General features: G+C 37.7%; 1 protein-coding gene across 1 annotated transcript in view; it reads left to right on the top strand.

The window, feature by feature from the left end:
- SLC9A9 (solute carrier family 9 member A9) overlaps positions 1-25285 on the top strand; it is a 173459-nt gene that overhangs the window by 93907 nt on the left and 54267 nt on the right. Inside the window, exons 10-12 of the mRNA XM_054282689.1 lie at positions 5707-5820; positions 7331-7442; positions 12730-12883. Coding sequence (XP_054138664.1) covers positions 5707-5820; positions 7331-7442; positions 12730-12883 — 380 coding nt within the window. The remainder of the gene's footprint in view (positions 1-5706; positions 5821-7330; positions 7443-12729; positions 12884-25285) is intronic.

The raw sequence follows: 25285 nt of genomic DNA, 5'->3' as shown, positions 1-25285 counted from the left end.
AGCAGTGTATTCTGTGCCAGTAGTTTGTCCAGCTTCTCCCAAGCTGAACTTTGGTGATGGTGAGTAGATTATGCCAGAAAGAGTAAGCCATACCATGGAAATGCAAAATATTGCTGGCCTTTCCTTCCCCTTGGTGCTACTGGGGTTTTTTTCAGATCTTTTCCCTTTCCTAGTTCTTCCTCAGGCCTTATGAATCCCTTAAACCTCTCAGATCTATAGGGAAATAGAAAGTTATTGTGTGTCTTCCAGAAATCTGTTGGGCTGAAATTCATTTAATTCAGTAGCAAAGTCTACTGGTAAAAAAGACCAGAATTTTTCCCAGGATATTGAAGATCCTGTAAGAATTTGTCTCTGCTAGTGTGTTTGCAAGTTGAGAGTCAGATATGCTTGCATATCAAAATGAACACCATAAACAAGTTTATATTCTATCATGAATTTGAGTTACTTTTGCTGATTCTTTCATCTAAGCATATTCAGAAATGAGCATTATATCATTATGCTGTGAGCATTCATTATAGCTGTATAAGTTTTCAAGAAAAATGTTCAAATCCAGATCTCTTCCCAATTTTGAAACTTCTAATCTGAAGAGAAATAAAATAAAGCAATTATGCTATAATAAAGGTTTCTATGATCTCAGGAAAATTATAGTAGCTTGAATTCTCACTGCATTTTAATTCAAAAGAGTTAAGGAGTTAAGGAAAAGTAATTTTCATCAATTATTAATTTATCAATATCCTTGACTTCATGGAGTATTTTGAAATCTGTGATATATTTAAATAGATAATAAATTTTAAATTATTCAAAGATAATAAATTTTATAACCATCACTTAACACTGAATTCTTGGGGTTTTAGCAGCTCTGCCACCCTTAGATCTCTCTTAAAGCTATATTCAGTTTTACATCCTAGCTTCCTAGGTGCTGTTGGAGTATGGAAACTCCCTCTTTTGATGCAGGAATATATCCCTGTAGGGTGCATCCCCCAGAGAGGTGGCATTTCCCATGTTTTTGGCTAAATCAGTGCAGCTGCAGAAGGCATGCAGGTACCTGCAAGAGGTGGATGACATTCCTTCAGCAGATATTAAATCAAGTGAATGAATGCAATATTGCCATCACTGATTAAAATTCAGTCAATTTTGCTGGAAGGAATTTGAGGATGTAATTCAGCCTCTACTCAATACCTCTGTACTAATGTTGTTCCCTCAAGAGGAAGGAATACTGTTTGCCATTCTGCTTTTACCCAGTCCTGTCATATTAACTTTATTCTCTTGAGATGAGAAGTGTTCCTTAAAATATCAGTATTTGAAAAATCTTACATTTTCCATCTCCCCAGCCACAAGAGGACTGTGGCAATGATTATGTTCATTTTCTCCTTTTGATGCTCCTTTAAGGAATTCTATTTTCATTGCAGGTAAGATTGGTACTTAGTGTGTTCCATCTTCCAGGTGCATTAATTACTTACCTAGAAAATCTCTCTAACACTCAGTGAAAATATAAGTGGTTCTAGAAAATAAATTGAGTGCCAAAAGCCATTCTGGCATAGATTATAGCTCTAATTGGCTGGAACTTAACTGTGGGGGAGGAGGAAAGGATGGAGAGGAAAAAAGATCATGCTCGCCTTATCTCACTGAAAAATTAAAATTAATGCAGTCTTTATATGATATAAATTTTTTCACTTGAGTTAAAATAAAACATTGATCTAAGATAAACTCAGTGGCTACAGCAAGGCTTAACATACAGGTTGCTTCCTTCCTCTGCCAGTGAGAACTGAACTGCAAGGGGCATTTTCTAGAATGATGTCCCAGGTTAAAAAAGAATTTTCTAATTTTTAATCTCTCTTAGAACTTTCAACAGCTGAGAGTAATAGAAAAGCAAAGCATATTTCATGAATGATGTGTTTTTAAACACATAAATATTATGTCAATTTTACTAGAAATCTTTAGTAATAACCACTACTTACAGAGGAAATTACCAAAGCAAAGCAAATACCATTCTCAGTAATTCACTGAGCTAAACACCTAAACCAAGTGCCCAGATTAGTTCTGAACCGGTGTTCTTGTAATTAATGGTCTACTCTGCAATGTGCTGGCATTGGTGATTTATTACAGCTCTTACATTAAAAGTATAACCAGATTTATAGACTTTGTGGAGAGTTAGAAATGCCACATTACAAATGAGGGGGTTTAGTTTTATAACAAAAAAATGTCTTATTGCTATGTTAAAATGGTTTTCTGGTAGCCCTGGGAAAACTAATAGTGGTGTATAAGCACTTTATGGCAATTTCATTTAGAGTAGAAAGAGGTTGGTAGTCTGTGGGTGACAAGGGAAGGAAATTTATGGTTATGGAGAAAATACTTCCAAATACTTGGAATCCAGGACTTTAATCCTAAATTTTCCTTCCCACAAAAGTAATCCCACTTGCAAGTACATATATTCAAAATATTGAGAAATTTTGAGTGGCATTTAAGCAGCCCATGGGCCACAGCATGGCCCTGACTCGTGGCCCCTCAGACAGGAGAGGATGTCACCCACATCCTACTGTGTATGGTGCCACTCCTTGGGGCACCCAGGGATTTTTAAATTCCAGCTGAAATCTATTGCTCCTATTTTTCTACTTCTCATCCAAAGGTCTTGACATCTCCTCTTTAAAATAACTCCAGAAACATCTGACTGAAAGGCATCTGACTGAAATTTGGGAAAAAAGCTCCTATGGAAACTGTTTCTTAACGTGGTTTTCAGAAGATCTCTTTAGAACAAATTGTTTTGCTCTGAAGGGGTCTGTGCTGCACAGCACTGACAGTAAAGTGCTAAATGGAATCTCTCCATGGGCTCTGTATCACTGTTGAACAAAACACAGAAGCTGAGCACTAAATAAAACACTAATCTTAAATACACTAATAAAAGTAAAGCCAAGAGAACAGTGGGTCATTTCTATGCTATATCAGCAAGTGTCTTGTTCCAGGAAACAGCATTCAGATATCACTCCTTTTATGACAATAACTAGTTCTGAAGCAATTGTTTTATTTAATTCTTTCTAACTCATGAGAAATTTGACTAAGTTGCAGTCAGTGAATAAATGTGTCATATGAGTGAGTGGTAGACTTTTTAAAAAGAGAGCAAACTATGTGGAGAACACAGAAGAGTCTGAATTAAGCTAACAAGCTACTTTTACCATTTTAAGGAGCTGAAGCTTTGATAATAGACCATATCATGGTTGTGCCTGGAATAGGAAGGAGTGGAGCCTGCTCTAATTTAGCTATTGAAATAACACCGGGATTTTTGCAACACAAAGGAAGAAAAGTAGTCTGGATTTAATCTTCTAGCAAGCAAGCAGTGATAGTGAAAGATCAAAATACAGAGAAACTAGAGATAAGAGAGGAAAAACTGGCACAGTTAAGCAAAGATACATATTAAAAAAAAAAAAAAGCTCACAGAAACAAAAAAAAAAATTTAGGTTATATTTGTTCAGGGGGTAGAAAAAAGATTTATGTCCAGCAATTCAATTCCAACGTTGGAGGCATCTGACAGAGATGCTGTGGCTGCAAATGTTACACCCACTGTGAACAGAGGCCAAGGAAAGCAGAGCAGGGCTGTGCTGTGGGACACGACACGTTCACCCAGAGAGCAAAGAAAAAATGTGCTGCTCATGTTGAGTGAAAACACCCAGACAAGGATGAGGGATTTTTTTTTTTTTTTTCTCTTTAACAATAATTTACTGAAATCAGCCTGGAAGTCTGAAGTAGGAAGAAGCAGGAGGCATGTAGTGAGTAAAAGGAGGTAAGGTTGTGGGGAAATGGAAAAGATGCACTGAACTGGATTTGCAAGAGATCCATAAAGATTCTATCTTGATGGGATTGCTGGGAGACAAGGGGTGAGAAGTTTAAAATCAGCTACACCAAGAAAGCACTCCAAGCAAGAGTAAAAGCTTGAATTTAGTAAGATTGCTGAGAAAAAGTATACAGCAAAGGCAATGATATAGAAAAAAAAATCTCTTTTCCTCAAAAAAAAGTACATTAACAGAAGTTTTGAAAATACAAGAAAAGGAATTTAGTTTAAGAATTTGTGTTTCTAAAATGGGCCAATAGTACATCTACTTTAATTTTTTTTGAGTCTTGAAAGAGATTTTCTAAATGAAAAACAAAATATCATTCAGCTTTAAAACCTGTGGAGTACTTTATCTCATCCCAATAATTAAAGTATGCAGTTGTGGTTCCTCAGAGCAATATCCTTCTCTCAAATGATTTTCATATATTCACAGATATCTATTTTATAGAGATGTAGATCCTGTCATGGCACTCCTGATACATTTTTCAGTTGTTTCAAACAATGCATCAGATGATATTCCCACAAAGACATGGGATCATGTTTGCTCCCAAGTGGAAATGAAAGAACTTATCATAATTTCTATGAGTCACAAGATCCCATACTTAGAAGTTTTTGACCACTGGTTCCTCTCATCTTAATTTAATTCAAATAATTTAAGACTGCTAACCAACCTGCAAATATTTTTTGTGTTTGTTTTAATGTTGTTCAATATTGCAGCACAAAATGAGGGCTATGGAATGTGTGCTTGGGATAATTGATGGTGCTGCCATGGAGTCCAAAATATCCTCCCATATACTAATGGGTTTTATGCCATTTTGCCTCTGAAATTTGTTTTAATGATTTTGACAGCTCTCATTTTTCCTTTGTTAAATCTTAGTGACTGTTACTGGATATTTATTTTTAGAAGCACAAACATATTACAAAAAATACATAAGCCCACTGAGGACAAATAAAATATCTCCATAGTAACATTGTGGATAGTGATGTATGGCTGGTTGCAGACAGACTGACAAACTTCAGTCCTAACTCTGCATCAGGATTTGTTAGCATAGAATCCTGAGCTCAAAAGTGACTTCAGAAATGAAATGCCCCTTTTTCCTCTCTGTGGTTATTTGGCAGCAATGATTGATTTTTTCCAGATGTGGTTAAATAGGAAAATTTATTTTATTAGTTTTAATATAATCAGTTGCAAATATAATCAAAAACATCCCCTCAAGGAAAACAAATATTTTGGCTTTGCTTGATTTTTCCCACAAGAAATTCTACCCTACTCAAGCATTTTAAGCTTATTTTATAATACCTTTAAATGACATTTTAAATAGTTTGGTTTGAAATTAGTATTGATATTGATGTCCATACAGTGCAAATAGAATTTCCATCTGCAAGACAATATTCATAGCAATAAGAAAGGCTGTGCTATATTTTAAAAGGGATAAGTTCTTAAAAGTCCATTTAGGATTATTTTTCTCTCTAGGCCTTGGTGTACCCATACCCAGGACATTATGCACAGCCACTGGTGTTACCAGGAGCCATTTCCCAGGCTCCCCCTGCAAACATGAGTGAAGCTAATTTCCCTCAGCTTCCCTGCAGTTTGCATTGAAGCTCATATAACTTACTTGCTGTTTATGTATTTTACCAGTTGTCTATGTCAAGCTTTCATATACAAATCAGAGAAAAACCTGCAAGCAACTATGATTTTTAAAGCTAAAAGACACCTTGTGTCTAATTTGTCAGCAAATTAGGTGGGTTTAAAATCCACCCTTGAAACAGCAGCAATTTCTGTTCCTTTCATCTAAACAGTTCTGTATTCCAAGGGAACCTGGGATAATCAGTAGTTTGCTGTAGACATGAGTCATAATTATGTTCTTTCTCTCTTCTTTAAGTTGTTCGAGTTCATGAATTTTTTGGCTGAGAATGTCATCTTCTGTTACATGGGGCTCGCACTATTTACATTTCAAAATCACATCTTCAATCCTCTTTTCATATTTGGTGCTCTTGTATCCTTTGCTTTAAAGAAGTACATATTTCTCTATGTGTGTGTGTGTATATATATATAAAAAGAATGCATGTTCTGTGTAAAACAGGAAGTCAACAAGGAAACCAATCTGTTCCTTGAATAGTAAAGATCAGTAAATTGTCAATTCCAAGCACAATCACCTATTACCTATGTGCTAATAACTGCCCCAATGCATGTAAGCACATGTTCTTTGGACAGTTGCTATTTTGCTGCTCTGCTACAGGCAAATAGCTTTAAACCAGCTGGGGAAGTTTTGCCAGTGGTTTACAAGTGGGAAATCAGGATAAGTATTGGGACACATCTGTGGGGACAGGCGCAACACAAAACCTCTTTTCCTGTCTGGAGCCAGTGCAGATCCACAAACTGGAGAGCTGCCTCCAGACAGATGTGTGCCATAAGCAGGACTTCCCCAAAATTACTTAAATGATATGAAGCCCTTAAAAATCACACAGTTCTGCTTTGCTCACATCTTTCCTTCTTTATAATTGGTATCTCTAGCATACATGGAATTATTTACCCCATCATGTGCCTAAGAGGTAAGAAAAGCTCTGTGTCTTTAATTCTGCCATGGTTTCTCAATAAATCTTACTCATAGAGCAGTATAGATTCTTTTCACACTGACAATTTATTCAATGATTTTTTTTTTCTGGCCCAGAGCAGCAGCCCTCTGCTTATCACTTTTAAATGAACTGTAATAGCTTTGAAAGTTGGGAGCACACTGTTGATGTGCAGTAATTGTTATATGTAATTTCTAAATGAATAATCAGGACTGCACCAGAGCTGCAGGCAGCTCCTGGGGCAGCTGCTGGGACTCAGACATCAACTCCCAAACTCTTCACCTGCTCTCCAGTCCAGGCTGCTCAGACTGGGAGTGCCATAATTGAGCTGCAAGACAAAGGGAGGGCAAAAAATGTGCAAAATGTGCAAAAAGCATATACAGGGAGCTCAGACTGGCTTCTCTAAACCTGATAATGGCCTCATGGCTCCAATTAAGGCAACTTTTGGGATAGTTTCACAGAGGAGTAAGAAAGAACTTCATCGGAAGAATCTCAGCAGAGAAGGGGAAGAAATAGCAAAAAGTGCTGGGTATAGACAATATGAATCACCAGGAAATAAAGTAGTAATAATCAGGTCCAAAAGTACATTTATTCTCTGAAAATTGCTGCTCAAGGACATAATGCTCTCTCTGCAATTGATGATGGGCATTTTCCTGAAGAGCTGAAGATGAAGCCACATGTGACACAAATGTGATGAGTAGAAGTAGAGTGATTGAAGTGAGATACAGAATGATGAATATAAAACCAGGATGTCTGGGGAAGGCAGGTCTCTGCCACTGCACAGGGAGCATTGGAACATGGCATGTAAAAGTTAAAAAGATAATGTCATATTTGTTTAATTACACCTTAAAAATAATTTTAGAGAAATATTTGGGTTAATTCTTGTTTTGTCAGTAGCTTGTCCACTATTTTCCTCAACATCTTACATTTTAGGTGGCAGTTTTTGTAGCAAGAGCTTCCAACATATACCCACTTTCTTTCCTTTTGAATTTGGGACGAAAACAAAAGATTCCCAGGACCTTTCAGCACATGATGATGTTTTCAGGTAAGAGCTATTTTGGCTTTTTTGATATTTCTCCTGTCCACATTTAATGAATGACAAAAATAGCCATCTACCACTAGAAAAAGCCACATCTATCACAAAGAATTTGTTATCTTAAAACTCAAGGTCATCTCTCCAAAGCTACAGAAGCAAATGGATACCTTCTGATCAACCTCACTGTGCTCTTGCCCTATTTTAATTAACGTTTTGGAAACCATTATCTTTCAATCCATTGTTCCCATCTGTCTACACTTCATGACAATTTGGGAATACCATGTTTTTAAGTTGTGCTGTTTTAGAGGCACCTGTAGTATAACTGAGAGTATTTTACACAGCAGCAAACAAATACCCAACCTGGACAGTGTTAGTGCTGACACTCAGATCAAACATGGTCTTTGGCAATTCCTTAAACTTCTGGAACAGTTTTACTTTTAAATCTGAGAGAAGATCATTTCAATTCCACAGATCTTTTCATATGTATTCCAGCTTGATATTTAATTTTGTTGATTTTGTTAACCTTGTAGAATAATAAAAAAAAAAAATTAAAATCCAGAAGAGGGAGCCATGTTCTACTCTGATTTGCACATCATCCCCAGAACTGTTAAGGCTCATCTGGATTACATATTTTCTTACTTGTACAAGCTAGAAATAATTCCACTTGACTTTCTAATGCTAGTTAGGAAAAACTCACTTATAAGCCAAGAATATCTGTTCAGTTAAAGACAGAAATACAGATACCCCTACGCTATTGATGATATAATTTTCTAAAATTAGAAACTCAGCACATTTTTTGCTTCATTTTCCTGGTTTTTATGCAAAAATTTATTCCACATTTGTATAGATAAAAGTTCTTGATTGACAGCCTTGATGTACAGAGATCCATTTAGCCAGATAACGAGTGAAATACAATGTGCTGCATTTCAAGCTCCCTCATCAGGAGCACTCCACATCAGGGGGCCTCATTTGTGCCTATGTAATTCCAACCCTCCAGAGAGCAACACAGCAGTTCATTTCTATACCCATTCAATCCTTCTGCTAAAAGCTGCCACTGAAAATGTCACTAATTCCAGCGAGAGCGGGGTGAGGGATGATGACACATCCAGCAGGAGCTGCCTTTCAGCCCAACTGCTCCCTGCCATTGTTCCGTGGGGGACCTGGAGCTGGAGGTCTCTGGTAAGCCTAGCAGGTGGCCAGCTAGACAGCAGCATGAAAAATAGCTTCATATCATTCGGTATCTACTTCCTGGGCTCCATTTTGGCTTTTGGTTTGCATCAGCTAAAGTACAGGATGGAAAACCTTCTGAAATCTCTCTTATTCTTTAACTTTTCTGTCCTCGTTTTCTGCAGTCAAATTTCATTCTCCACGGAACGGGAGCAGAAAGCAGCCTGCAGCTGAACGTGAGAACTCACACACATTAGCTTTCCAGGACAATCTGGCAGCTGAGAACTGAAACAGTAGTATTGCAGGCTTCTAAAATTCTCAGAAAAGTAATTTTTATCTATTTCCAAAGATAAAACCCCCTCTATTTTGGAGAGAAAAATGTGTTTACATTATAATAAAGTAATGGCATAATCTGCAGCTATAATAATAAAGACAGTCTCTCATGCTGCCAGCAGCTGCACACTTCACAGGATACACAGATTTTCTGTGCAATTCTATATTTTTAAGATGCACCAAGATTTGTGCTTAGTTACCAATAACATTCATAGTGCTATAAACTGATAAAACTGCATATAGTGATAAACAGAGGGGACAATGGCTGCCAGGAGAGAGACATTTCTGATGAGTAAACAAGACATTGAATTTGAGTTTGAAGGAAATTATCTACAAAGATCTTTAGCAGCAGTCATAGAACAATTTGGGCTGGAGGGGACCTTTAAAGGTTATCTGGTCCAACCCTCTGCAATGAGCAGGGGTATCTTCAACCAGATCAGGTTGCTCAGAGCCCCATCCAGCCTGACCTCAAGTGTTTCCAAGGATGGGGCATCCACCACTTCAGTGTGGGTTTTACTATCTTCATTGTTCTGGCATAGCATCAGGTTCTTATCGATCACAGGGGAAAATGGCCTTCATTCACCACAGCATCACACATTCAGGTGTGGAAAACAATGAATTTGGGGTTAGATTTGTTTTCTGTCTTATTACCAAATCCACCAAACATTTACTGCTTGTTTTACTGCCACAATCACCAAAGTGATTGCTGAGAAAAATTGCTGAGAAAAGCAATTAAGGTCAGGCAAGTACACTGTTGATTAGCCTTTGATTAAACATTACTCTGCAAAGAACTCTCCTGAAGTCACTAAGTTCTGCTTTTTGATGCATATCAATACAGTTGAGAAAAGGTGGAAGAGTTGGGTTTGGAGGTGGATTATGCTGGAGTATTTTGATTTATCGCATTCTTTATCTGCTTTTACCACTCCTCTAAAAATACATCACAGAGGGTGGATTCACTTCTCACAACTGTTTTTAATCATGATTCCTGATAACATTCCATTGGAAATGAAAACTTGATTAGTCCTTTATACAAGGACTAATTAATCCCAGGCTTCTCAAATTAAGTTGAACATCAGCTAATGTGAGCAGTCCAGCAGTCTCCACTCATGTGAAAAAGAAACATTTCAAAGTCTTAGACTTTATAACATCTTCCACTCTTCTCCCAGCATCTTTATTTACTTTTTACTCTGTTTTCCTCTTCTCTACAACACATAAATAGGCAACAGAGAGGCTTGTGGGACACAGTGCTACAGGGGTGGTTGTGTTAATATAAGCATTACAGCATCAGTGGAGCCTGAAAGGATGAACACAAATGCAGAATTAAGCCAAAAGAGGCCCATGTACAGACAGCTGTTGTGCAGGCATTTACATCTACACACTCATACAGACACAGAGGTGGGAAGTGGCAATTGAAGAAATCAGCTAAATAGAAAAGAAAGCAAGGAAGGAAAGAACAGAAAACTATGGCTGAAACCAAAACACCAGGGCTGCCCACAGAAAGTCTTTCCTGGCAGATCCTTTTCCCACCAAGAGCCAACACTGCAGCCCTCCTGGGCTCTTCAGAGGGCTGGGTTTGGAGAGGTGTGGGCAGAGGATGGCCAACAGCCCTACAGGGCACACAGGTTCTGTTCTGGGGACTCTGGGGCTTAACCCTGGGCTGCTCTGCTTTTCAGACTCTGACACATTAAAGGGCATTGCTTAAAGATGAATCCCTAGTGGCAGGCACAAAAAAATATCTGTTAGGAAATCTGTGATGCAGCCCAAGGATGAATGGATTAACACAGATGTGGAGCTGCCAACAATTCACCTCTGAAGGATGAGGGGAGAGAATCTCTGCTAATGGTTCATCAGAGCTGGTCCTTCTGCTGCCCCACTCTGTCCAGGGGTAGCTATGTACCAACATCCACTGCATCCAATCATCCCACTGGGCTTTGGTGGCAGTTTTCCCTGAAATTTTACAGAAAATTTAATCTTCCTTAACTTCAGACCATTTCAGTAGCTCAACATTTTCTGAAGTTGTTAAAATTCCCTTCCTTCACCTGTATTACCAGGAAAGTATTTAGATATATATATATATATATACACAAATATAGCAGTGTTCCTTGCTTCTTATTGAGTCTTTACATTTGAAGTGTATTCATCTGCTTCCCAGCACTTTAGTTGTTTAGTTTGATTATTTATTTTTCTTTAGTTGAAACTGAATTATCTCTTATGGACCATGTTAGTCCTTTATAAATGAAAAATACAGAGAAGTCACTCACTATTTTTCTGAACTGAAGAAACAGCCAGTCCACTGCTCAAGAAGACATACTAATTTACTTTTATATGTATATATATGTGTGTGTATATATATATATATTTCCCCTCTTACAAAAAGATGTGTTCTAGATCTAAAATTAAAGATGTGCTGCAACTGTGGGAAGCAATACTGTTTTCCAGTGAAATGTAGCTGTTCCAATCATCCACATTACCACTATAACCACTGAAATAAAGACCATTTCAATAGTCATTCATTCCCTCCCCAGCTTAAAATGAGATTAGAGTCTTTCCCTGTTAGAAAACAGTAAAGCACTGCATCCTCAGAGATGTCTTTTACACAAAAGCAAAGCCAAGGACAAGCCCAATGTCTGCCTGCAGGGTTTTGAACCTGCTGCCACTGAGTATTTTCAGATAGTGCAACCCCAGTCTGCTCCTTCCTAGTAGAAATGGCTTTGTGCTGTTCCCAGCATAAACTTCTATACCAAATAATTGGAAGCCCAGCTTCTATACCAAATAATTCACATTCTAGCTATGTAATCTTAAAGGGCTTTTGAGTTCTAGGCCAAAAATAGCTGCATTTAGCAGTTAATTAAATGATTCTGCATATGTCATCAGTGCCTTACAAGAGGTTTGATTACTAGATTTAATTTCTCAATACTTTGCAAGGTACTTTTTGGACTCAGCGTGTATTGTATACATGTAATGACTTTGCTCTCTAGAATTATTTTGTGAAAGTTTTCTGGAAAACAATAAAGTACATTTAAATAGATAAATGAAAGGCATTAGAAAATATGGAGTATTACTTGTATTATGCATTCTGAGGGCTGCAGGCACTAGCAGGTTTTTTTCCCCTCAATTTTTAAACATGGCATTTTGTCAAGACCTATTTAGTCCCTTTATTACTACCTATGGGGCTTTTTTTTTAAAACTCATTTAGCTGTTTTCACCACCTTCGTAATTTCTTGTTTATTCAGTCTCTGTGGGTGTATAATTCTACAACTATTATAACATTTCAAGTACATTAATTTATTCTGCATCCCCTTTTAGGTATTTAAAATCATCTTTGAAAAACCATTCATTGTTTTTAAGTCATGTTTTTCTGACTAGTCTGAGAACATTAAATGATTTTAAAGGAACATAGTCTATATTTTCAAGAAAGCAATGAGTAGCACATTTAGGTACAGATTTTAATGCCAATCCTTCTTTTTCATTTGCTTAAGTGAAAAAGTCCCACTTAAACAGAATACAGATTTCTTTTTCAACCTGCATTAAGTTCGGATCACCACTTAATTTGCAATTATTCAGGACAAAGAATTCAGTGGACTTAAAGCAAAAGTGTGGTTATTATGTGAATATGAGAGTATTTTCATGGTTCACTTTTGCAAATATGCTGCATTAAATCCCACCCTTTCAGTTAGCATGATTCGGCACTTTATAAGCAGGATTATGATCTGAAAATTTCCCCTGCCCTTGGACTGAAAAGATGAAAATTCTGTTTCTCTGTCTCATTAAGTTCCTCCCCCTTGTCTGGTTCCAGGTTTGCGGGGTGCGATCGCGTTTGCGTTGGCCATTCGTGACACGGAGTCGCAGCCCAAGCAGATGATGTTCACCACAGCCCTGCTGGTGGTGTTCTTCACAGTCTGGGTGTGTGGGGGAGGCACCACACCAATGCTCACCTGGCTGCAGATCAGGTCAGTACTGTCTGTGCAGCACCAGCAGAACAGGATCCCTACGGATGCACCGCTACATCCTTACAACTTCCTAATCTCATAGGTGTGCTTTGTATGAGCTTTAGCACAAAGAGAGGGGTTATGCACCTGTGAGAGGCTCCAGACCACAAGGAATGGGTCCTTCCTAAGTTTGTTATGGACTCAGATGTAGGTCAGACACATCCTTGTTTCCTGAGAGTTTGTTTCACTACTGCTCCTTTCAAACATCCTAATGGCATCCTCCATGCTGCTGAAGAAGGAGCTATACTGGCAGACTTTTCCCTCATCCTAAAATCTGTAGTTACTACACAAACATCTAATAAATGGTGTATTTCTGATTATAATGAGAATATCTGCAAAAATCTTCCTCCACTGCTGCCTCATTCAGGCATTAATTTATTATGCATTGTTTTATATCTTTTTCTTCACTATATTATGTTTTTAATTACTTCATAGTCACTTCTATTCACAGAGAGCAACGAATGACATGGGAGGTTAAATTACAAGAGAGGGACATAGAAAACTGGACTAAAAAGGATCTAATTTAAATGCAGTGTCCTTCCAAGTGTGCTTTTTTGAAACCCAACTTTTAATAATGAGTGTACTCATGCTGGTTATTGATTCTGGTTACTTCACTATCCATTCAGAACTCCCTGCTGTGATTTGCAAGATCACCACAGAAATCCTCAGTATCGAGATAGGCCTGCAATTCACAATTCCTTATCATTTATTCTATATATAGCATGTTTTCCTTGTTTACAAAATGATGTCTGATTACAAGCCTTCATGTCAGACTCTTGCTATGAAGTAGCAGCTGAAGATAACCAAATTGGGGCTTTTACAAAGAGCAAGATAAAACTGCAGACAAAATAAGGACTAGCGTACAAGTGCACTGCATAAACACGGATGCAGGCATCCATGTACAGTGGGGAGGTTTTCTATTTCTGTGACAGCTTGATTCTTCTTTATGACGTGTCTCATGTCCCATAATGTCAATCAAGGCCATTACAGTTTGGATACACTCTGGCACTATCAGTCATCTTTCTGAGATTTGCCACTTCTTCACTGTCAGTCAGCAAGTGTTTTTCTGTGTGGCAATGGAAACGTGGGGGAGGAAGAGCTTTCTCAGTAGATCTTGGGGAGCAAGTCAGTCTGGTTTCTATAACAGGAGATAAGGGATAATGCTGAGAATACAGTAAGGGGAAAAGGCTGGGAGCAATGTGCAGTCTGAGTAGTCAATGTGCAGCCTGAGAGCTTGGGTCACTAAATGCCCCTCGTGGTTTAGCTCTCAAGGGAATTTTTAAATTAAGATTGTGAAGTGCTTTCACTAACAAGAAAATGAATTGGATGCAAGGGCATTTCTTCTGCTCCTTAGTGCTACCCAGAGGTGCATAGACCCCCAAGAGCACAAGTGAGGGGCTGACTCTCATATTGACTGTTTATACTGTTCAATGCACATGCTTCTTTCTCTGGACTCTTGTACAATAGATTTCACCAAAAACACTGAAAGTAGACAATCATTACTGATTTGAAATGCTTATCTCTAAGGATTTCCTCTGAATCCCATCAGATCTGCCAGACATTTTTATCAATAATATAAATTGAGTTTGTAATCAGGATATCGATTTTCTTACTATAAAGCTATTAGGTTCATAATTTACACTTAATTTCTTGACATTGGAACATACATCTTCATAAATTATGAGGAGGTCAGAGATAAAATTTTAAATAGACATCTTTAATTACAAATTTATATTGCGGCTCTGATTTCTCCTTCTAGTGAAGATATTTAATTGTATTTATAATTTATTACACCTCAGTGTGGACTTTTGTCCTTAGCTTCCAGCATTTATCTTTTTAGTCTTAATTAATTTTGCTAAGTAATTGTATTCAAAGGTGGTGGTAATTTATGACAATTGACACTTGCATGGATTCTGGCAGATGAGTTTGCTGAGGAAAGTTATGGAGCTGTGGCAAATGACCCCAGCTTGCTTGGTATAATACCCCAGCATGCTGGCACCTGTGCCTGAACAGCAACTCTGAGCTGCAGCTATCCCCATGGTTCTTTAGAAGAAAAAGATGGTATTTTTCAAGCTAGTTTGGAGGGTTCAGTTCACAAAACCAAGGAAACTGCATTACAAGTAGAAAAATGGTATGATTGTGTCCGAAGAGATTTGTGTGCCATCAATTACAGACAGAAAGGGCTGGAGCCAGGGAAATGAGCAGGCATGGCTATGAGCACAGAAGAGGGGCTCTGGTCTCACAGCAGCCCTTTGTGACAAACATTGCTCAGGCACTTTCCCAGGGCAGCTTGAAACTCCTCTGTGGGATTCCCCAGAGCTCCAGGGAACCACATCTACCTCTGACAATCCAATCCAAAGCACAGTGCCAGCTCAGCTAATCCAAACAACTAAAGGTATTCACCTTATCAAAATAGTGCTTATGGGAAATTAAAAATACAAGAATGGTCACAGTGACTACACTGGCTTTCCCTACAGAAACTACAAGTTGCTGTATAGGTAAACCTTCTCAGGAGAGAATGTCAAAAACAGCACAAGCAAGTAACAGTGACAAGCAGAGTGTGCTTTTTTTACCAATTTTTCATCATAAAATGATTATCCAGCAGATAATGCATTTAATTCATCTGGAGGCATTCAGAGACTAACAGAAAAGAGAATGTGATTTCTGAATCTATTTGGATGGACTGAATCTCATTCACAGCACTGCTTTGTGTCCCCTCTCCCTCTGTGAAATAGGGTCCAGCTCCTATCATTAGTTCAGGAGAGGCAACTCTAAACTCCTCAAGGTCAATCAGCTCAGTCTTATCCTAGAGATAAATTCTTGGGTTTATATGGTACAGACCAACTTACCCACAGTTTGGATTCAAAAGATAAATAAATCTATCATCCATTCAGTTCAAGATACATAAAAATAACATCAATCAGAAAGAGCTCACATCCATATATTTACATTTGTCTGCCATAATGCATTAGTGCTAGAGCAGAAGACATTACTCAGATCTCTACAGCCTTATTGCTGTATATCATTGCCCACATATTATACCATGTTTCAATTATTTATTGCTCTCTCCATAATTTACATTGGGAAGTTCTCTTAACAGTGATCAGGACACTTGGTGTATAAGGGAATGACAATTCCCTTACACCTTAATTCCTTTACAATGACAACTTTGAAATAAAAGTAGGAATGAAACTTCTTCTGAAAAAAAATCAGTCTTTGTCTCCATAATAACTGGATTCCCATAATTTTCCTCCTCTCCTCAGAGCAATACCATCAGATCTGTGCTTTTCTTTTTCAGATAAAATTTAACATAATGTAAATATAATCTGTCACTCTATTTTTAGAGAAAAGATGCATCCTCAGATATAACTACCAGTTGATTTATTCCAGGAATATGTATGGCTTGTACAACATTTGCAAATTGTTGCTAAAACATGTAGTAAGATACACTATCAGAAATAACCATGTGCTACCTAAAAAGGCTCAACTTCCATCTCCCATGTAATGCAGCAACATCAATCAGCTGTGTCACAAGAAACCAGATAAGAGCTTTTGTAAAAAAAAAAAGCTTAAACCTATCCCAGGAATCCACTACATTTATTAATAATAATTCTTGCTCCCTTTATTTAACAAATAAATTATATTAAAACATATATTCCTACTTAAACTCTATCTTGAATCTAAGAAAAGTTCTTAAAGCCTTGGAAATATGACCTGCTGATAACAGAATTTATGGCTAAATGTGTCTATATGTCAAAACACAGTTTTAACAGAAATCCATACCAATAATTCTCATTTTACTACTGCATTTACTCACACACAACACCTTTCAAAATCAGTCTTTAAATTCTTGGCAAAGACTGAATATTTCCTCACGTTATTCTAAAAGAATGAAATCTACACTTTTGGAAATGTCTTATTTATTTTAGCTGTCTCCTTTGTAAACACTTGAAACTCTGAGTTTCAGGGAGATTGGGTGTTCTCTTTCCCATGAGGTCATATTTACAAGTTCCCAGTTATCTGGTGCACTAACCCAGCACTTCCCAGCACAGAGGTGGTGCAGGTGTTTACAGCACTATCAGCAGCCACACTGAGAGCAGAACTGGCTGCACCACCTTCCTAAGTAATACATTGTCTTTTGACAATGTCTTAAAGTTGTAACAGGAAAAAGAATTGCTTTTACTCCCCATGTGAAAGGACAAAAATATTCAGTCCTTGGCAGACAATGAATAAACCTGGATCAGCATGTGAGAATAATTCCATAATACATCAGCACCAAAACAGAGAGAGCCATTTAAGTTCCCAGTCAAACTGAACTATTCAATAAATGTGCCTTCAGAGATGCTGAGCATTACTTGCTAATGCTTTTGGATATATGATTCCCTTCATTCCCCATACTCTGATTAAAAATAGAGAGCTACATTTTACAGTAAATCTGCACTGAGAGGTTTGAGGATAAAGGATTCTCCTGACAGGCAGAGCAAAAATTCAAAGCTGTTAATAAAACATGCCCTATAAAAGCATTGTGCTAGGTATTAGGTCTTGTTTGTTTATCATCACCTTCTGTGTAAATGTTTGTCAAGAGATTTCCAGATTCTTTGTGCATCTCTTCGCAGCTGTTCTTCAGTTAATAGAAAGAACTTTATTCCACAATCTAAATAAATACTGAGCAGCTTTGAATAGTAGCTTTTACTACTGTGCCATTCTGGCCACTGCTGTTGAGAAATGTACTTTAGAAAAGAGCTGTCTGTGTGCCTGACTGCCCTTAAAATCACACCATTTCTAATTCACCTTCAGTTCCAAACGTCCAACTTTCTCTAAGCACTGAGGCCTGGCATGCCCCATTTTGGGGAACGACCAAGGCTGACCAAACTCACATTCTCAGCAAAAGCATCTCACTCAGCAGAAGGAGCCAACATTTTGGGTCCTTCAGTATCCAATAGTTTGTTGCACCACCAAAGGCTAAGGTAGTGGCTATGTTTAGCAGGATGACTCATTAGGGATGTAAATGGCAGTGGGGTGAAATGCTGTGCCGTGTATGACTGTGGCTATCTACCACAAAACAACCCAAAAACCTGGTTAGTTGAATATGATTTTGTGTTTATCTCAGCCCTTTAGCAGCTAGTTATAGACTGCTGCAAGACAGAACTTTATGACAGAGCAACCACAGTAACAACAATCTTGGCCAGGATTACAGCACTACTGCTTCAGTAACAAAAATATTCTTTTCAGTATTCAGAATACTGCTCTGTAGTAGCATTCCCTGTGTCCAGCTGTGTTCAAGAAAGGTACTGGACAGAATGGCCTCCTGACACGTGATCTGGGCTGCACTCAGCTGAGGCAAGGAGGAATGATCCTTTTGCCTGGTTAGGAAAAGCCTGATGAGAATATTGTGCTGCATCACTGAGTGCTGCTCTGCTCATGGAGAGCATGAGACAGTACATCTCATCACAGCCATTCCTTATCAACTAGAGCCAAACTGGAGTTTGATCTCTAGTGCCTCTCATTTATTCCTAAACTAAGGACACACATCTTGGCTTTCCTGTCTCCCTCACATGGGCACACAAGGATTCTCCTTCCTGAAACATGGCTGGTCCATGAGACACTCTGACTCTACCAGCCAAGAATGGTGTACATATCTTCAGATGATCCATAATGCAATACTTAGAAACTATTATGAACCTTGTTAATTATTTTGCTTGTATTCCTTGGAACACATTTTCCTGTCCTCATTTGTCAATAAGAAGGAAAGTCAGCTTAGAAGAGAAGATTTAGCTAAATGTTTTTTCCTGGCCTTGGCAGGTTCTGACCCATATTCCTTTGGGTCATATTTCCTCTAGAGTTCTAGAAAACAGTTTAGTTGAAGTGAAGCTGTTATTTACAGTTGGAAACAGAATGTTCAACTGTAATTTTTAGTGACCACAACATAGAGATGAACAGTACAATTAAAGGCAAGCTATTTTCGAGCATGGTTGTATTTCTGTGCACTTTGTACTGGTTATTATTTTTTTTGTGTTTAGAACAGTCATAATCAGCCTAACTGGTGTTCCCTCTCAGTAACAAATATAGCTCCAATAAACAAAGTTTGATCTGGTTTGCAGGGTCATATTGCTCTTTAGCCATGGTACAGAATGTATTTAAATCCCACTGCAATAAACACTCTTACTGGGAGGCCAATTTCAGCCAGGTCTCTTCAGCCCACTGAGAATTTTTTCACCCAGACACACCTTCAAAAGAGATCACACTGTCTTTGCTTGGGAAAGCATTTAATCTTAAAAAAACTCCTCTGAAATCCAGAAACAGCTGTAATTTAAATGTAACAAGTCTAACCATAAATGCTGCAACTATTTTTAGTATACTGTCCCTAGCTGGCCAACTGTCTGTTCCTGTGAACATCTACAGGACAACCTTTGCCTAGCACCTTTTATACTGATGACAGTTTGAATATTCCTGCATTATCACTAATGGCATATACATGAGAAAACACATTACTGACCCCAGGCTCTCCTCAGCCTTAGGATGTTACTGATCAATGTGCAGATTCTCAGGTCAAAAGATCTACATAGCTGTTTAAAAAGGGTTTTTCACAATTTTGAAGAACACCTTGAAAATTATTCAAGTAAAATTAAACTAACAAGGAAGCTTTCATGTGTTCATGGACAGCCCAATAAAGGCTCAGAGGAAATGCTGTCCCAGAGTTATTGAAGGAACATTATCTTCAAGACACACAGTTTTGCTGATGAGCTGCATCATTGTTTGCACACAATGTTCTGGGTGCAACAGAAAAATAGGAATTTGTGATTCACTTAGGAAACTGCATGGCTGCCAGTCCCTCGCTGTGCACCCAGTAACTCACCTCCCCAGCAGGGTGGGGAACAACTGGACCAGGAAGGCAGTGGAAAAGGCAGAAAGGTTTAGCCAAGAGATCATTGTCATTCAGCATTTGTATAATTTGCATGGCAATGTATTGATTAGTTGTCACATGGGTCACAGAGAGCAGATGATCAGATGCTGGTTTATCACTTTGTTACCCTTGATCCCCTGTACTAGCACAGGCTAAAATACTGGGTTAGAACTGAGTCAAGGATCTTTTTTTAATACAAAAATATTGCTAGATTTGCTACTTTTTCTTTGGGTTTTGCCACCAGTTCTGGATTTGCAGGTATGTAAGCACTTCATGTGTATGTAGTAGTTACAAAAAATAGCAAATGGTCTGGAGTTCCTGACTGAAGCCATATTAGAAAGGCATTCTGCTTCAAACCCAGAGGAGCTCAACATCACACATGAAATTACCTTTAAGCAAAGGAAACATTTCTTGGGTTACAGCCACACTGAAAGGGTTAAGATGGTAACTGCTTTTGCAGTGGTAGCTAGAGCACGATGAGCCTGGGAAATGCTATAAATCAAGAAGCACTATAAAATTGGACATTAAATGTATTGGATGTTATTATAAGAAAAAGAAATTGGATAATTTCCTTTCATTTCTATCTGAAAATGAGAAATCATCCAGGTAATGAATCTCAGTGATCTCCTGAAATGCCTGTCATTTATTTGCAAGGTACTTCTCTGCAAAGATAAGGTGTGCATTTGATCTCTCACAGTTATTCACCACAGCATTTTGCCTGAATGGCACTAAACAGGATTTATGAACATTTGTGCTTGATAACAAAAAAAAAAAGACTAAAATACAGAGGACTTGGCTTTCTGACTGCAACTGTGAAGGCATTCCAGGGCAGATGTTGAATAGGAGATTTTGGATTGCAATTGTGACTGGTGTATGACTTGTACACGACTCCAGCCATCAACTCTGCTGGTCTTTATTGGCCAGAGGGGTCTAATTTTGAGCACAGTCTCCTAACAGGGCAGACAGTTAAATCCCACCTCACACAGCTTGTATTTCTAGCTCCACATGGCTATTAAAAACAGAAAAAGATATGAAAGACACAGTTTTATTGCTAGACTATTTGGTACAAAAGAGAAGGAATATTACACAACAATAAAAGATCCATGCCTTTCAGTTTACTAGCACCAAATGGTAAGATTAACTTCCCACAGGCCAAAAACCCTGAATAGTTCCAAAAAACTATAAATAAATCTATAATTTCAAATAGAAACCATCCAGCTGGATTTGTGTCAATTAAACTATTTAGTTTATCCTATTTTAAAATACTGCTGCTTTGATATGTCTGAGTATGGTAAAAAAGTTTTCTTCCATACAATGCAGTACCATTCTCCCATTAAAACTTTTCTCCTTGTCATACAAAAGATAACTGCTATGCAGCAGTCAACATAATGAAGTTATTCAAATTACAAAGAACCAAATAAACCTATCTGGAAATAGTGCTAGGAAGCAAATTAATTATTTGGAACATGGGAATGAGACTGATGATTTATTGCTTTCTACCAAAATATCCCAAATTAATCTGAAACTCTAACTACTCTGCCAGAATTAAATTGGAGCAAGCATAAACCCAGCTTATGTCAAGCATTTGTCAAAACTGTGTCATTTGAAGGTAAGCAAAAGGTACAGAAAAATAGTTTGAGCCTTTAAAAGTTTGAGATAAATATGTGGTATCAAACTGGAGTCTAGAAAAAATAAGGATCCTCTTTACTAAGATGAATCTTATATTCCTGGTCTGTAAGCATTGAACAAGATACTGCTTAATTCTTTCTATTATTGCTCAGAAAATTATGCTTTCTGCAAAATAAGTGGTCTCAAAACTCACTAAACTTGGATATTTTAAGAACTGTGTGATGCTGTCAGAGGGACTAAAAAATAGAGCATGGAATTAATGGTTTTCACATTTGTTAGTCTGCATCATTTCCAAAGTGCGTATGTTCATCCTTCTCCTATTTTGCTCAATTAAGAATACTAGAATTTTTTCAGCAATAAAAATGAAATGAATGCTTCATTTAGAAGGGATAAAAGTTTTCAGCATGACCTAAAATACCACTTCAATATGAAAAAAACCCAAAAGTTTTCAAACTTTCTCAGTTTTTTTAAGTTTTTCTGTGGTTTTCTGTTATCAAATATTCCACAAAGTACAAAAAACATTTCGTTCCAAGTTTTAACTCTACATTAAAAAAAAAAAAAACTAACCAAAACAGACCTTGTGTCTTCCAGCAAGAATAAAGGTATAGAATAACTGGGCAGATTTGTGGTCTTACAGTCCCTAAGGGTCTTATGCAACAATATGGACTACGACAAATATTCTAACGAAACAATAGTGAACCTAAAAAATAAAAACATTACTGGGTACATCTGGGTTTGCAGAGGAACTTTGTGGCAGGAGAGAACTGTGACTTCAAATTTCATGAAACATTCCTCTGGAAATTCTGAACTTTGTGTTCTTTTTGAAAATGTAGAGTGGAAGGACAGGTCTGGCATGCTTGATAACAAGCCTATCAAATTGTTCCAGAATTAGCTGAATGTGAAAAGTTAATTAAAGCAGATAGTAAGTAATCGAGGCTCTGTATGGCAGTCTGGGCTTTTAGCTTTTAATAAACAGATAATTACAATGTAATAGAGACTTTTGTATAGGGAGTTATCAGAAACAGCCCAACAGTGACTGGCTGGTCAGTACACTGATGAGCTTTAAATGAGAAAATCTCCTCCTATCTCAGCAAGAAGTACTTGGTTTCAATGCCCTTAAAATTATATTCTGCTTCTGCATTTTTTCAGTTCTTCAAATATACACCATTTTGTTATAGTGACTAATATATAAAGGGATATTGAAAATAGACATAAAATTATGGATTTATAAATCCAAAATGGTTTCTATGCAAATAAATATACAGAAAACATGTTTGTACAAAAGTTTATGTAGAAATTTATGTAAAATATCCAAACAGGAATCCTAAAAAGTGACTCTTTGTTGCTCTTATTGTACAAGTAGACAAGGGGTATAGGGCGATCTTGGAACTACCCAGTTGCTTTTGCTATTCACTTATTCATGAGCACTAAGCCTGGTCAGGAATTACAGAGTGGGTTCAGGGAGTCTGCCTGCATCTTGATCTGAGTCTTAATCAATCCCTGAGCTTTTCTAATCCCCACCCCAAAGAATCCCTGCAAATGCCATGGCAGCCTGTTTCCCACCTGGACACAGCAGCCACAGCCCTGCTCTCCCTCCATGCCTTTGATGGTTTGCTTCCTCTGCCTCATTCAATTTCTTCCACCCTCCTGGAAGAATTCTAGCCCAGACCTCATCAGTTCTTCATCTGGCTGCATATGCATCATGAGATGAGGAAAATAGAGAAGTTAGACAATAATTTTAATTCACCAGAAAATGAGATAAAATTATTGTGTAGACTGGTGGCTAATGTGTTCACTAAGGAGGTGTCAGCTTCGGTCCAAGCAAGTATTTCTGTTCCATTTTAAATGAGTTATCAGCTAAAATATATTAATCTTTGGCAGAGTAAAGTTCAGAATCCAGGTCTTCCAGTTGGTTAGTCTACAGAAGAAATGACTGCTCACATGCTTTCTGATCTAGTAACCCTTACATATGCATATACTTGAATTTGAATGCTATTTTCTCAGCTTAATTCCAGTCTGCAGTCAATGTATTTTCTTATTTATGCTCAATGCAATTCTGGGAAAAGAGACATTGAATTCTCCATCAGAGCACTTCTTTGTATCACCTTGTGACTTTGAAATCTAAGTCATAATGGATGTGTGCCACTTTCCTATCACTTACATTGAAAAGCAGAACTATAAAGTGACAAGCTCTCCAAGTTAGATCAAGCACATGTTGATACAGTTTATTACAAACATCTCAACTTAAATGTCCCAGAAAGGAGTAATGATGCACTTTTAAAAGTAAAATTAATTAATCTTTTCTTTGTTTCACAAAAGAAGGGAAGAAGGCTCTTGCCTTTCCAGCTGTAGATGTGGCCCAGGCTTTAGTTGTGGACTTGGCAGTACTGGGCTGATGGTTCAACTCTACAATCTTAAAGGTCTTTTCCAGCCTAAATGATTCTGTGAATCTATGGGGAGTTTTAGGCATTAGACTTGTTTTAGGTATTAGACTTGCCCTTCAGCTCTGAAGTTTACTGCTCTGCTCATAAGGCAGGAACCTGAAGCCAATACCAAACCATCACATATTTATGAATACACAGACAGAAATATCACAGTGCCTGAAGTCACTGGCCACAGAGAAGTACTTGGAGCCCCAGGGAAGTTGAGTGGCAGTGGAGAAATGGGGACAGATCCTTAGCTGGTACAGGGTGTCATAATGACATTCATTTATTTTCTTGGCCTGTAGGCAGAAGTAGACTATGCTTTCAGAATCCCTGATCAAGGCAATTTCTCACTCCACTTTCTCACTTTGTCTCTTCCTAATCTCATGCAAGCTATTGCTTTCCTTGTCATCACAGCTAGAATTCAGAGAGCTCACACTTGGTACATACAGCAGTTTATTCTTCAGTTTATTTTCACAAGAAGGCAATGGGAATGGAGTCCTTTTCTTAACAATGATGCAGCAAACACCTCCAAACACACTACAGAGAAACACAAGAAGCTTAAATAAAACTATGAAACTTAATAGCACACTCCCTATCTCTTCCTTCCAGAACTCCTTTTCCCCTGCACTCATTTCAAACTTCAACTGGGTGCTTCAGGATTATTGCTCAAGCTGTGTATGGCCACAGAGAGAAGACAAAATAAAATTTAAATTTAAAAAACCCAAACACTGGAAACTTTGAGAAGTGTCTTCAAATGCACTTGTGAGAAAAGTCTTTATTTAATTAAAATGAAATTGTTTTACCAGTGTTTCCCAATTAATAAGAACTGTTCAACAAAGGGGTGATTAACCCTCCTCCTGGCTGCTCGTGAAAAGTTTGCAAGGACTGGTGCAGGCAGTATAAATAAAATCTCAAAACACATGTTTTTAAGCTAGCACCCAGAAAATAAGGCAAAAATGCCGATTTGGTTCATTACCAAAAGAAAATTAGGAAATTTTTGACTTGAGATCAACAGAATGAGCAGACTAGAGAGGTTTGCAGCCACAGCTGAGTTGCTGACACAAAAGGAAAAAGTCAACATTGACATCTGAAACCTTTGCTTTGCCAGAATAAGAAAGCTCAAATGCAGAACAAATGCCTGATAGTTCCTCCATTCTCCTGAGTACAATGTAACACAACACAAATGCACATACACAAGTTTAATTTCATCTCTGTTAGGGCACCAGACCCAAGCTTCTGGATCATTTACATTCCATTTAAGCTCTTATTCTCTCCAAATAAACAAATTTTTCCCAAGTCATGCATATTTAGAAATGTGAGTAAAAACAATTCAAGCAAAATGTGAGTAAAAACAATTCAGAACAACCCCAAGCCTAACATTTGTATTTAGTGCCCTTTCTGAAC

Source organism: Melozone crissalis, unplaced genomic scaffold (assembly GCF_028551555.1).
Source record: "Melozone crissalis strain CALT ecotype California unplaced genomic scaffold, PUWL_Pcris_2 ptg000034l_1, whole genome shotgun sequence".
Classification (NCBI taxonomy): Eukaryota; Metazoa; Chordata; class Aves; order Passeriformes; family Passerellidae; genus Melozone; species Melozone crissalis.
The sequence above is the reverse complement of the archived record's forward strand: the minus strand, read 5'-3'. Positions and strand labels throughout refer to the sequence as shown.